Source organism: Zootoca vivipara, chromosome 2, assembly GCF_963506605.1.
Source record: "Zootoca vivipara chromosome 2, rZooViv1.1, whole genome shotgun sequence".
NCBI classification, from domain to species: Eukaryota; Metazoa; Chordata; class Lepidosauria; order Squamata; family Lacertidae; genus Zootoca; species Zootoca vivipara.
The window spans coordinates 16,722,830-16,737,850 of record NC_083277.1 but is presented as its reverse complement, the minus strand read 5'-3'; the positions used below and the strand labels follow the sequence as shown (position 1 = coordinate 16,737,850).

Below are 15,021 nucleotides of genomic sequence, written 5' to 3'. Positions count from 1 at the left end.
TAGCAGCTTAGCAAGGACCTCCAACCAGCAGGTGGCAGCAGAGATGTTGCAATAGCAACTGGGGTGCATTGCAAGAGGGAGCTCCAGCTAGGGTTGCCAAATTTCAAAAAGTAAAACTCATGACACCTAGGAATTTCTACCAGCTTTTTGAGCTGTTACCACTGCTTTGCCCATCGGATGCCATTTTTAAACCCGAAAATCAGAACATGTCAGGAATTTTCCTGATGTATGGCAAGCCTAGAATTGCAACACTGGGAGGGGTTTACTGCAGTGCCCAGAATTGTTTGAGGGAAGGAATGTGCTTTGAATGTGCTTCAAATGTATATTTTATACGCACCTTGACTTTGTGTGTGAGTCCCTAGCCCAGGCATCCCCAAACTGCGGCCCTCCAGATGTTTTGGCCTACAACTCCCATGGTCCCTAGCTAACAGGACCAGTGGTCAGGGATGATGGGAATTGTAGTCCAAAACATCTGGAGGGCCGAAGTTTGGGGATGCCTGCCCTAGCCCAGGGTCCCCAATCGCCTTCTCAATCCGGCCCGCGGGCGGTCCAGGAATCAGCATGTTTTTACATGAGTAGAATGTGTCCTTTTATTTAAAATGCATCTCTGGGTTATTTGTGGGGCATAGGAATTCGTTCATATTTTTTTCAGGAATTCGTTCATATTTTTTTCAGGAATTCGTTCATATATTTTTTCAAAAGATAGTCCGGCCCCCCACAACGTCTGAGGGACAGTGGACCGGCCCCCTGCTGAAACAGTTTGCTGACCCCTGTCCTAGCCTGAACTCCACCTGGAGCCCTCCAGGGTCTGCCAGGAACCGTGACTGTCTCTCTTTTTCATATAATTTTTATTATTTTTATTAATAAAAGGAAAACATAAAATATAAAAACATTATAATAGCCATTTCTAAAACATTTGCTCCGCCGAGCTCGTGACTTCCCTCCCTCTCTTCAACTGGTTTCTAATTTCCTGATCAGTTATATACACATTTCTGCTCTCAGTTTCTGTCCTTCAGTAATACATCTCAAGTCCTTCTATTATCCATGGTCAGATACTATTTTTATATTATGTTGCAGCGGCTTATAGGCCAAATATACCATAGCATAAGCTTCTATGGACCAGAGCTTACAGTGGCAGAAGGATAAAATAGTTAGGCAGTTTGTCCCACTACATGTTTTAATTTACTCAGCTATGTGAAAATTATAGTGCTATTTTCACCGATTGCAGCGGTTATTGTGCTTGTTTGGCATGCATTTGAGAATTAACTGAATCATTGCAAACGGCACTGTTTGCATTTTGTTATTATATAAACTCTGCTCGCTGTTCCCACCACCACTTGGACCCACTGTGTCTATTACAGGCATCCCCCCAAACTGTGGCCCTCTAGATGTTTTCGCCTACAACTCCCATGATCCCTAGCTAGCAGGACCAGTGGTTGGGGAAGATGGGAATTGTAGTCCAAAACATCTGGAGGGCCGCAGGTTTGACATGCCTGATTCATATCAATCCTGGAAGTGTCTTCACATTTTTTGCAATAGTCTCTCAGGTACTCAATAAATTTACTCCAATCTCTCTGGAATTTCTGACCGCCTTGGTTCCGGATCCTCACAGTCAGTTTGGCTAACTCTGCATTGTCCATCATCTCCATCTGCCACTCCTCGATCGTTGGTAGCTCTTGTGGTTTCCACCTTTGGACTAAAAGAATTCTTGCTGCAGTGGTGGCTTACATAAATAGTCTTTGGTCTGCTTTTGTAATCTCTTCTCCCATCAACCCAAGCAAAAATGCTTCCAGTTTTTGGGGGGAGGTATATTTTAACTTGACTCTTGCATTGAACCTGAACTCTTGCTGGAGACTGAATCACCACCTGAATGTGACCACCCTCTGGAAGATAATAGTCATTGTACATTTGAGAAGGACACTTAATGCGTTCCACTTCTGGCAAACTCTGCTCAATATTGCATCACTCTGCCAAATACTACTAAATAAATAAAGCAGGCAGTGTTCCACTAAAAATAATAATTATCTAGTACATATCGGTAGAGCATGAAACTCTTAATCTCAAGGTTGTGGGTTTGAGCCTCACATTGCCGGGGGTTGGACTAGATGATCATCATGGCCCAGCTCTATGATTCTGTTCTATGACTCTCTCTCTCTCTTTCTCTCTCTCTCTCTCTCTCTCTCTCTCTCTCTCTCTCTCTCTCTCTCACACACACACACACACACACACACCAGCTTAAATAAATGTTGTGGCACCACACCGCCGCATTGCGAGGGACACATATTTGTCTATAACATAGCAACCACATTTATTATAAACTTTCCCTTTTTCAGTTAAGGGCACAGTAGGAGCGCGCTGTCTCTTTGGTTTCTCTCTACTGCTCAACAATTCCCAAAAGAGATTTTTTAAAAAAAGCTGTGCTGCTAACCAGCACAAAGAGGACAGCTCTGTTTGCTGACCTTGGGGTTCTTTCCGCAAACAAGCTGCAGTCATTCACCTTCCGAGCCCTGGCTTTGAACATGTTCTGTGTTTTCTAGGAAAATGTGAATTGCTGTTTGTTTGTTTTTAGGTTCCCTCCCTGGTACACCCCAGTTCTTGAGGCACATCTGCCTCAAGGATAGGGAAACCAGCCAGGCTGGATCCATAAAGGACTGTAGGTGAGGCTACCCAACTCTTAATCACATGACATCAGAGTGTCAGGGAAACGGCCTACTCACGAGTAGGACCCTGGCAGGGACACATGCCCGACTGGCATGTTCCCTGTTTCCTGGGCGATCGTTCGGGAGCTTCTGAGCCTTCCTCAGCCTCAGGACCTCTAGTGATTGATGTAGTGCATCAACACACTCTTAGCATCTGCAGATATTTGCACAGTTGTGTAACAGACTGTGGCGATTCGCCACCTAGACAAGCCCCAGCGTGTAAGGGGTTAAGCTTGGAGCAGATAGAACCCTCGGGGGCGGGCTCAGCCCAGGGATAAAAACCCCTCCCGAGTGGCAGTTAGTCAGTTGGAGTTAGTCAGTTGGAGTTGGAGTTGAGACAGTGAGTGAGCTAGTGAGTCAGAGTTGGTTAGTTCGTGAGAGGCAGAGAGCTAGGTGGTGTATTGGAGGGTAGGAACATACAGACGGGATACAGAGTTGTGAGCTTATTAATAAATATTTACTTAGGTGACTTTAGCAGTAATAGGCCGGTAATTTATAATTAGAGGTAATAGGCCGGTATAGGTAACATTTCAAGTTCATGTACAACAAGATTCTCAATCCAGTAACCGCACGCTTATGTAACAATCAATAAACTAAACTTGTTGTTTTTAAATCACATCCTGGTCTGTGTCCTTTGAGAAGGGAATAGCAAGTATCCAGCTGGCAACCTGAGAGGAGCTGCAGCCTGGGATACAACGTGTCATTGGTGCAGCACCAATCGACCTTGAAAACGTCCAGTGGTGCTGTACAGGCCCAGGCAGGGCTGTGACACAGACCACAGCAACTCAGCATTCTGGCTAAGCTAGTTTATTTACATATAAACACACACAGAGCACTGGAACATGGCTCCCCCTCTCTCTAGCATCATACAGCAAAGAGAAAGAACAAAGGAATAACAGTTCTGTAGCAGGGGCCCAAAGGGCCCCAATTAAGTTAATAATGTAATTCCCTATAAATCCTGGAATCCTATATAATAATGTCCAAGTTGTCCCTGCGTCCAAGCTGTCCCGTGTGTCCCTGGGTCACTGCGCATGTCCCCCAGGGACACAGGGATTGGACAGCAGAGACAACCAGGGACACAGGGATTGGACGAGCGCGCTCTCCCCACCCCCCCACCCCTCTGCCAACCGCTGCTCCCGGCCGGACAAGCACCTCACTGCAGTTGCGCTAAAGCGTGAGGAGGAGAAGGCTGCTTTCCCCCCCTCCTACCCTCCCCGGCCACCGGCGACTAGCATCAAGTCCCCCCACCCCTCTGCCTACCATTTCGTCGGCGGAACTGCCTCCGTCAAGGGACGGTGCCCCCACCCACCCACTCAGCCAGCCCAGCCGCCCAACACCATGCGCTCCTCGGGACGCAGATCGCTGTGCCTCTGACAAAGCCGTCTTGAAGGCAGGGAGGGTCGCCGTGGATGTAGTCGGGATGGTGCCGCCGCCCGCCGGGTTCACAATGGGGCGAAAGCGGGTGACTGCTCCTGGGAAAGTCAGCGACTCAGGGTGTGAAGGAGGGAGGGAGGCTCATCCCCCCAAGACAAAACAAACTTCGCCGTCGTACTGGAGGTGGGGGAAGAGAGACACCTTTCTCCCATGAGCGCGGCTCCCCTCAAGTGCAGAAAAGATACCCGCTCCGTTGCCACCGTCCCAGAAAGCCCGTTTGCCTTTGTAATTGTTATCGCCACTCATTATGGTAGTACCTTACAGTATTTGTCTCAAGCCTCACACACTGACGAGGTGTGGAAGCCCCGCCTAGGAGCAGGCAGGACCCTGCCCGCTTCTCCCCTGCCCTCTGCCCCGCCCAACCCTCTCTTGATTTCAACCTCCCAACCAGCACCCGCGCGCGCACGCTCCCGTGTCCTGCTCCGAGATTTCAAGTAAGGATTCAGTGAGATGGGTTACGGAGCAGCGTGCGCGCCTGCGCGGAAACGCCGATTCCCTCCGCTCTCACTCTTCCCCCAACCTCCCAACCAGCAGCCGCGCGCACGCTCTCACATATCCTCTAGCGCCCGTTTTCTAAACGGGCTGAACAACACTAGTATGCTTATATTAGTGAATTATGGTAACCTGTTGCTTTAAAGAAACTGATGATTCAGCAAGAAGCCGTCCCTACTGGGATAGAAGGTCAGCTAATACGTAAATCACAAAGAAGCAATTCATAAACTAGAACATAAATTGTTACATCCACACGTAACACAGGTTCCCATACATGCAAACTAACAATATGTAACAGATCACAGTAAGAATCAAAGTTTAGTTAGCAACGCTTATTGCGCATGCGTATTAGATTAGGTAATGACGTACATATTAAATATGAAATGAGGTGATGAATATTAAATATTAAATGATGTAATGATTTATGTGATTGGTTAAATTGAAATCCTTTGTCTGAAATGTTATAAATACCCCTGCCTGGCCTTTGGGCGGGGTTCCAGTATTCCGAAAAGATTCGACTGTAACCTTATTGCTTTGCAATAAACATAATGGACTCCTAACTCCTCTTGTCTCTGAGTTTTATTGGCTAACTCAGAAGATAAGCCATTTTTGGCTTACAACAGTTCCACTTCAGGAACACAGTAGGACAGACATCCTGTCTACGTCACTTCCCACTCTGTGGAATGAAAACACATGCCCAGTCATGTGATAGACAACAAACCCATGACTGACTGCACACGGGGAATGAATCTCCCAACACAGACATCATGATGGTGGGTGTGGTGTTTTCCTTAGCCTGCAACCACAGGCGTGCCTGACAGCCACATGTCTTCTGTGCAGACTCCCAAAATTAAGCCGAAAGGATTTCAGGATCTTTTTGCTAGAGTTACGGCATGAATATGTGCTAACCTTTTCCCCTGTTATGAAAAATGTACCCCAAAATGCGTTGCCTTTTAAGAAGGACAGACGCGGGTCGGAAGCTCCAAAATTTGCACTAAGTTCAGCTCCGCCGGGAAAATGACAGAGACCACACAATGCTGTCAGGAAAAACAAACTGATCCCTTTATTGCAGAATGCAAAGCTACAGCTGTAGGGTCCCTGCCTCTGGAAAGAAGGAAGGAACCCCAGGAAATGGTAAAGTCCCCTTATATACCCTCCTGTCCCTGCATGGAAATCTCTGGACTGGGAGGGAGGGGGAGACAAGGGCAACGGGTGGGGGATCGGATTAGCTGGGTGCGGAGATGACTTTTCCTTTCAGATGGAGAGATGTCAATCGCTCTTCTCCTGTCGCTGATGGTGCTCCCTGTTGTTTGGCAGGAAGGGCAATCAGTCGAGATGGGTGCAGAGGTGGGGCAGTTCCTGGCGATTTCCATGGGGTGGAAGTCCGCCCGGCAGTGTTTTCCTCCAGGCCATGGAAGGGTGGGCTACGTTGAGGATGGCAATTTATTTGAATAAAGTTGTTCCAGCTAATCCCTCTATTGTCCGTGTGTCCTTGAATGGGTATAGGGTGGTAGTAGGGCAAGGTTCAGGTGGGTTGGGATCATACAGGGTTCATACAGAAAATATACCTGGAAAACATACCTAATGCAGGGATTTCTAATTAAAAGGTAGCAGTCCTGACATATACAGTTCTAAGATATAAAACAGCAATTCTAATACAGAGGCAGCGGATAGAGATTTCATGGTAAGAGAACATATAATAGGCTGTATTATTAACTTGAGTAGAAAAGTTTAACTTTGGATTTGGGCGGTTTTCCCCCCCCTTCTTCTGGAAACATTGTTTTGTTCTGGGCGGAGGGGAGGTGGAGAGGGGAAATGTGTGAGTTTATGCTAACTGTTGTGCATATGCAGATCCTTAAGCCTTCCTTCAGGCAGGGTCTCGTCCTAGCTGGAGGGGTGGGGAGACAGGGAAGATGGCATTGAACAGGATTCTGGGTATTGCAGCTGTCAAATTCTGTCACCCCTCTCTGTTCATTAATAATGGTGTCCTGCAAACCCCCCCCCCCAATATGATTTTATAACACCCCGCAAGAGAACTCATACACAAGAGGAGCAAAGAAAGACTGGTTTATTACATGAAATGAAAGTTTCAGAATATATGGGTGCCGCTTCAGACAGCAAAATGACCCTACAGTATAGGCAGGCAGCAGCTCTTGCCACACCAACACACCTTGATTTAAAGAGTAAAAGAATCCCTAACTATTCCCAAAAGTCTACAGAAAGTGGGTGTGACAATATTGCCACAGAACTGACACTAAAGTAAGAAAGGGAGGAAGAGGGGCATCTGTGTCCTGAAGCGAAGCATGTTTTGGTTCCTTGAGGGTGTAGAGTTTATTGCTGGAATTTGGAGAACTAGCTAACCATTGAAAATCGAGCGGGTTTGTACTCATTTTAGCCAATGCATCGTAAAGGAGAGGAAAGGGGTTGAGCAATTTCTTATAACACCGACATGGATTTGTTCTATCGTCTTTTTCCCACAAGTTCCTGTCTATTTCCTATGTCATTTACTTTGTTCAGTTGGTTGGTGAAAGAATATAACCCTAATGAGAAATGACTAAACTGGTGATCTTTGTTTCCTGAAGCCTTAAGGTTATCTTACTGTGAGAGAGGCATGGCATTATGGTATTATGATTATTATTGGGGGGGGGGGGTGGAAGAATGAAGTTGTTAGCTTTGAACTACAGGAATCAAACTATCACTCATCAGGACCAAAGCAAAAGTAACTTAAACTTTGCTAATATCAAAAGGAAATGTATATTAGATGTCTCAGGAATCTACAACTGCCAAAGAGCTTGAAACCCACTTCTCAAAATGGCAGAACAGTTACTTTGTTAGAAGCTCAAAATTTCGCAGACACATAAAAGGTGTGTTTTCAATTGGTTGTGAGCGTGTTAAGGTCACAGGAAGCAGTGGGTCTTTATCAGCATGGGAGTCCCAGAATATCTTGTCAGGTTTTCTTCTAGGTCACTTGGTAATAATGCTTTATTCTTGAGGGACACAAAGTCAGGCAACACCTGTTGAAAAGATGAGTGGGGTTTGGTCAGATTGCAATATAGGCATGAATGAGAGAAATATGTTTAGCCAAAAAAATGTGTGTGTTAGGCAAAGCTGCAGACAAAAAAAAGTGTATTAGAATAAATTAGCATTATAATGCTGATGAATTTTCATGAGGATATATATATATAGCAAATTTATGTGCAAATGTAAGGTAAAGGCAAAGGTAAAGGATCCCTAGATGGTTAAGTCCTGTCGAATCATACTATGGGGTGTGGCGCTCATCTCCGCTTTCAGGCCAAGGGAAAGCTTTTCTGGATCCTGTGGCCAGCAGGACTAAATCACTTCTGGTGCAACGGGACACGGTGACGGAAAGCATAGCACACAGAAACGCCGTTTACCTTCCCGCCACAGCGGTACCCATTTATCTACTTGCACTAGCGTGCTTTCAAACTACTAGATTGGCAGGAACTGGGACAGAGCAATGGGAGCTCACTCCGTCGTAGGGATTCAAACTGCCGACCTTGTGATCGGCAAGCCCAAGAGGCTTGGTGGTTTAGACCACAATGCCACCCACATCTCAGCATGTGGAAATGTGGAGAGCTGAGTAAGAGGGTAACAAGAGAAAGCACTCATTTACAGTACTTCAGCTCCCTTTGGGCTGCAGCACAAAACCTTCCTGATATGGGGAAAGGGACAGATGTTCGCATTTAAAACATGGATCCAGACACAGGTTGCAGAAAGAAGCCGTTTTAGCTGTGGGCCATGCAAACCATTAAGCCGGATGACAGAGAGGGGAGAAAATGTCCTCCTCTCAACTGTTTGATGTGGTCTACCTATTCATTCTCTGTTCATTCATTCATCTTTCTATACTCCCCAGCTCCAACATTTCCTCTGTAGTCCTAATGACCTTTCATGGAGATTTCCTCTATTAAGTTGTGGATTCCTTTGTCTCGTCCTCCTCCTTGTGTGAAGCAGCAGAATCCTCTTTCAATTTGTCTGTAGAAGAAGGGGAATCAGAAAGAAAGAAAACCGGAGGGAAATTTGAATCTGGAAATGAGACGTTGAAGACTCTGGAACAAGGGTCACTGACCTAGGTATTTAGGCATATATCCACATCTGGATTTTTGAGTGAGTGCCATGGCCACTACCCCAGCTCTGGTTTCTTCTCATAGAAGTGAGACAGGAAGTGGGAAAGAGTCTCAATCTTCCAGCTTCCTCCTTCAGTTCTTGGCTTTTCACAGGGCAAAAGGTAACCTCACTTACCATCTTATGGCCAAAGGATGGAGGGGTAGAGAGTACACCCATGGGCACCCACGCCATTGCACCCATGGTCATCACATTGGCAATCCCTGTTCTAGAAGTCCAGGGATAGTAGCATCTCCTTTCAGGTGTAGGTGATGTCAGTTACAGTACAGGTGTTATGTACTGAGGAATTAGAAGCATTTGTCTTATGAGGTCTTAGCCCCCACCGCAGTCCACACACACCTATACTGCAAGGCAAAGAACAGAGCTTACTTGTCAGTGTATTGAAGAAAGTGCAGTGTTGCACAGGTGACCTGTCCACAACCTGGGTTGGCTCAGTGCTTAGGTAGAAGAAGTTTTGCTGTGTGGCATTATAGAGCGGCCACTCTACCTCACTGGCAGCTGACCCCGTTGGTTTCCTGCAGAGGATGTAAAACAAATATATAGCTCTAAACACTAATATACTGCTCTCCATCTTCCATCCAGGCAAAAGGCATTATCAGAGTTTGGGGATATATCCCAGTCAGGCAAAAAAACCACTTGAGGAGCGAAACAGAGCCAGTGAGAGCTGGAGAATTCTGAAGGCCAGATATTCACAGGAACAGTCGGATTTGCAGATGACACCAAACTGGGAGGGTTAGCTAATGCCACAGAAGACATGATCAGAATTCAGAATGACCTTGACAGGTTGGAGAACTGGGCCCAAGTTCAACAGGGACAAATGTAAGGTTCTGCACTTAGGCAGGAAGAACCAGATGTGCAAATATAAGATGCAGGACACCTGGCTTACTACCGGTAGCAGTGCATGCGAAAAGGATCTAGAGGTCTTAGTGGACCGCAAGCTTAACATGAGTCAACAGCAGCCCACAAAAAAAGGCTAATGCTATTCTAGGCTACAAAAACAGAAGTATAGCGTCCCGCTCAAGGGAAGAAATAGTGCCAATAGTATCTTAGTCAGACCACACCTGGGATACTGTGTCCAATTCTGGGTGCCACAATTTAAGAAGCTGGGGTGTGTGCAGAGGAGGGCAACCAAGATGATCAAGGGTTAGGAAGCCAAATCTTATGAGGACCGGTTGAAGGAGCTGGGTATGTTTAGCCTAGAAAAGAGGAGACTGAGAGGAGAGATGATAGCAAGCTACACAACCACACACAACATCTCTGCTCGGGAGGTTCTGGTCTCTCTTTCCTTGGAGGTTGGATGGCCATCTGTCATGGATACTTTAGCTGAGATTCCTGCATTGCAGGGGGTTGCTTCCAACCCTACAATTCTATGATTCTATGATCTCATTGTACACTTCCCAAACCTGGTGATCTCCAAATGTTCTCAGTTACAATTCCCACCAGCTCCATGTTCAATAGGCATAATAGGAATGGCAGTCAAAAACATATTGGAGGGTATCAGGTTGGGGAAGGTAGCTTTAAGGGTTGAAAGGGCTTGCCTTCTGTATAAAGGTGAAGCACAAGAGAGGAAAAGGTAATGCCTTACCCACTTCTGGAAAACTCTGCCCAGTATCGCATCACCCTGCGGCTCAGATCAGCCTCAGCTTCTGTGTAAGTTTGATTGATGGCCAAAGCTGTCTCGAGGGTTCCAAACAAGTAAGGCAGCTCAGCGCCGTGGGGTGCGCCAATCCACTCAGGCCAAACAGAGCCTGAGGTGTGGTGCTTGAAGTAGTAAGTGTACACAGGGCTTCCAGCTTCTTCCAGCTTCTTAGCGAATTCATCCATTGGGCACGCAAAGAAGTAATCGCCAAAGGACTGTGACAAGGCGCTGTGGTACCGAGCTGGATCCTGGCCTTCCTTGCTGCTGTACTCCTGCGCCACAGCCTGGACAACTTCTTCCTTCGCATTTCGTATTGCCATCCGTATCCCTTTCAGTAGTAGCTCCTGGGTGAAGTGGTGGCGCTCGATGCCAGGAAAACTAAACGGCAGAAAGGTGGACCCTTCGTCGGAGGTAAAACCAATGAGGATTGGCTTGATCTTGATGTTCCCAGACTCCAGAAGCTTCTGAGGGTCGTCAGGCAGGAAATCTCCATCTGTTGTTGGTATCACAGGGAGATCGATAAGATATTTGCTTTTCTCAAGGAAGAGTATTTCCTGTGGAGAGAATTCTGTGGCATCTTTCGCCTGTAGGCAGCTCATCACAGCGCTATCGTCGCCATCAGCACAGCCCAGCAGCTGGGTGATAGCAAGGGATTTTTGCTTGGCTTCCTCAGGACTCATCCAAGCCCAGATGGCATTGGGAGATCCACTCTGAATCACAGCTTGGGCAAAAAGGGTCTGGCTGCCTGGTGAAAGGAGGTGGAAACCCACTGACGCTGCTCCGGCACTGTGGCCAAATATGGTCACCCGAGTCGGATCTCCTCCAAAGGCGGCGGCATTCTCATTGACCCATCTCAGAGCCAGCTGTTGGTCTAGCAAGCCCAAGTTTCCTGGAGCTGCTGGTGGCATGGTCAGGAAGCCTAGCATCCCCAGGCGATAATTCATGCTGACAACTATCACTCTCTCAGTAGAAGCTAAGGATGCCCCTTTGTACAAGTCCAGGGAAGATGTCCCAGTGAAAAATCCCCCTCCGTGAATGAAAACAAGGACAGGGGTTGGTGTAGAGGGACGCGGGTGGGGAACCCAGGTGTTGAGAAAGAGGCAGTCTTCTGACTGTGGTGTATTGGCTGCCCACATGGCTGCATCAGGGATGCCAGAAATAACAAAGTGGGGGCAAGAGTTGCCATAGCTGGTGGCTTCCAAGACTTGGCTCCACGGCTGATGTGCAAGGGGCTTCTGGAAACGCAATTTCCCCACAGGGGGCTCAGCATAGGGGATACCCAAGTAGGCCGTCACAGAGCCAGAGCCAGCTGGAACATGCTTGCCCTTGATGGGGCCACTTTTGGTGACCACCACGGTGTCATCGCCAGGGGCAGAGCCAGAGGCAGGTGAAAAGAGGAGGAGGAGAATGAGAACGTAGCGGAGTGAAGAGAGGAGACCAGGCATTGCAGCAGCTAGAAGGGGATTTTAAAAGTTACATTCGGTAAGAGGCAGGTCCTTTCTCTCTCAATGATCCGCCGCTCTGCCCTGCTCTGCGGTTCTTCCCTAAAGCCCCACAAGGGCAACACAGATCATGGACCTTGAATGCCTTCTGCAAACAAGCCATGAGGTCCCTCACTCAGCAACCTGGGCTGACTCTGCACCGGGCTCCATTTACATTGTTAGAAAGGTGGGAAATCAAATAAATTTAACACATTTTCTCCAGGTTTATATGTTCCAAGGCTCAGCTATTCAGGAGGTTTGGGAGACCAGTTATTCTAGCCATTTCCTGCTCGATAGCCCATTTTTCTGTCTAGGAATAAAATTTAATCACTCATTTCTACATTCTTTATGTATGTCTATGTTCCTATTTCCCCCCTAAATTGCAGCAGAAATGCAAACATGCTTGGAGGTGCATCAGGTGGCAGTGATTAATTTAATTCTTTCACTGCAGATCAAGAGACTAATGAATATTACAAAGGTTTTAACTCCCCTTTTGGAAATGTCCATAACTCTTAATATAACTTGTTTATATTGATACAATCTCCATCGAACACAGTAAAACTTACCCTTGAGTAAGCATGCATGGGGATTGCCTTGTACATCTATCCACAAGTTTGAGTTCTGACTCTGTGTGCTCCCTTGATGTGCAATTGCTGTTTTGCTCTAGGGTTCCCAATGTTTCTTAAAGCAACAGTTCTTTTTCCCAGAACAAGGCTCTTTCCAGAAACAGAGGTGGTGGTGGGTAGGTAATAGAGAGCCTTCATTCACATTGTTCGTCCAGGATTTATGTCACAGGGACATGCTAGGCTGTCTGATGGCAAAATGCCCCTGGAAACTCAGCTGAACTTACTTTTGAGTAACAGGTAGGTAGCCGTGTTGGTCTGAGTCGAAGCAAAATAAAAAAATTCCTTCAGTAGCACCTTAAAGACCAACTAAGGTTTTATTTTGGTATGAGCTTTCGTGTGCATGCACACTTCTTCAGATACACTTGAAACAGAAGAGTCAGACCCTTATGTATATACAGAGGGTGGGGGGGTGGGAATGGGTGATGGGCTGATGGGAGTGGTAAACCTGTAGATGGCTGTTAACGACTGCTGATGACTGCAATTGGTCCTGCAGGGAAAAAGCAAGGGCTGAGGCGCTAAAGAAAGCTTGATCATGCATCAGCCCTTAGCGCCTCAGCCCTTAGCGCCTTAGCCCTTGCTTCTTCCCCGCAGGACCAATTGCAGTCATAAGGGTCTGACTCTTCTGTTTCAAGTGTATCTGAAGAAGTGTGCATGCACACGAAAGCTCATACCAAAATAAAAACTTAGTTGGTCTTTAAGGTGCTACTGAAGGAATTTTTTTTATCTTACTTTTGAGTAAACGTACATAGATGAAAGCTGTGCCTAGGCGTAAGCCACATTAATTCAATAGGACTTACTCCTGACTAGACATGGTTAGAACTACCATGTTTGCCATATGGGATGTTGTTGGGACCTTTTTCTTGGGAATGGAGGAGAAATTCTATCTATCCAGTATGCATTTAAAGTTGAAACACAGCTCTTCTTTGAAATCTGCACTTGTCTGAATTTTGTGGTACAGTTATCTAACCCAGCCATGCTTACGTAAATGGATGTATTAGTGGAAAGTGGAAAGAAGTGAGGATCTTAGTGAAAAGAGCATAAAATAGCATAAAATATATTAGGCAAATTGTTCCCCCCCCAAAAAAAAATTAATCAGTCAGAACTGCTTATAAAAATATATATGAGAAATTCCTACTATACTACTACTTAATTTCTGTGGCAATGTCTTTATAAATGCAAATGGATGCAAAATGTGGAGAACCGAATTTATGGTTGGAAAAATGAGAACCAGAGAGAAACTGATATGGACAGACTCACCATCCCTGTTCAGAAGTAAGATCTTCTGGGATTGATGACACTTAGTGCCTAGTAAGTGTGATTTGGAGTGCAACATTAAACCACCTACCTGAAGCAAAATAATTCAAGGGCAAGTCACTAGACCTTTGGAAAACCTGCAAAGAGGGGAGGGCTTCTGGGTCCTAAATGACAGAATGGGCATCACATCCCGCTTTCCCCGCTTTCTCACACCCACACCCAAAGGCTTGGGTTAAAGCTATGTGTAGCTGTTGTAGTTCAGAGAAACAGCAGTCCAAGGAAAAGATCAGCCAGGGTTTCCTTAAACACAGGAATTGCATAGATTCCTGCAACCGACTTGAACAGTCAACCATTGACATTGTTTCAGAATTAGAGGTATGCAAGCCTAGATCCAAATCAATTCTTCAAAAGCAAATGGATTTTCCTAATTGTAAGGTCTCACCTCCCATCTCCTTAATGAGTTGTTTTCCACTCCTGATCCCAGCTCCGGCCAAAGGGGGAAACAAAATGCAGATGTGACCAGTGTGATCCCTGCAATGCTCACAAACAACAGAGAGTAACTATGCTAACTGAAAACAGCATTGATCTCTCAGGCTCTGTCCAAAGAGTGGGAGGATGCTGGAAGATTGGCAAGGTGGAAGTCCATGACTAGGAGGCTTTGCTTTGCTACAGTGTGATGGATTCCCAATCCTTTTAATGATTAATAGACTATTGTATTTTAATATTCTGTTGGAAGCCGCCCAGAGTGGCTGGGGAAACCCAGCCAGATGGGCGGGCTATAAATAACAAATTATTATATTATTATTATTATTATTAGCATCGCTGATATGCAACCTTGTGGCTTTGGGAGAAAAAAAGGAGTCCCTGTCCAAGGCTATCAGGGGAATGATGACTATGCTGTGTGTGTCCCCACCAATGGGGGCAGTGGGACTCTGAATACCAGGTGGGGAGAGCATTCTTGTGCTCAAGTCCTACTTCGGGGCATCTGGTTGGCCACAGTGAGAACAGGATGCTGGACTAGATGGGCCTAGGGCTTGATCTGGAAGGCTCGTATGTTCATAGGAGTGTAAGGTAAAGGTAAAGGGACCCCTGACCATTAGGTCCAGTCGTGACCGACTCTGGGGTTGTGCGCTCATCTCGCATTATTGGCCGAGGGAGCCGGCGTATAGCTTCCGGTCATGTGGCCAGCATGACAAAGCTGCTTCTGGCAAACCAGAGCAGCACATGGAAACACCGTTTACCTTCCCGCTGTA

General features: G+C 46.5%; 1 protein-coding gene across 1 annotated transcript; it reads right to left on the bottom strand.

The window, feature by feature from the left end:
• Positions 1–6,149: 6,149 nt before the first annotated feature.
• Positions 6,150–15,013, bottom strand: LOC118081093 (cholinesterase-like). Its single transcript, XM_035107259.2, has 5 exons — positions 14,211–15,013; positions 10,354–11,860; positions 9,138–9,283; positions 8,530–8,618; positions 6,150–7,639 (listed from the first exon to the last, which is right to left on the bottom strand). The coding sequence occupies exons 1-4, from the start codon at positions 14,215–14,217 to the stop codon at positions 8,551–8,553; spliced, it is 1,728 nt and encodes a 575-aa protein (XP_034963150.2). The 5' UTR covers positions 14,218–15,013; the 3' UTR covers positions 6,150–7,639; positions 8,530–8,550.
• Positions 15,014–15,021: the final 8 nt, after the last annotated feature.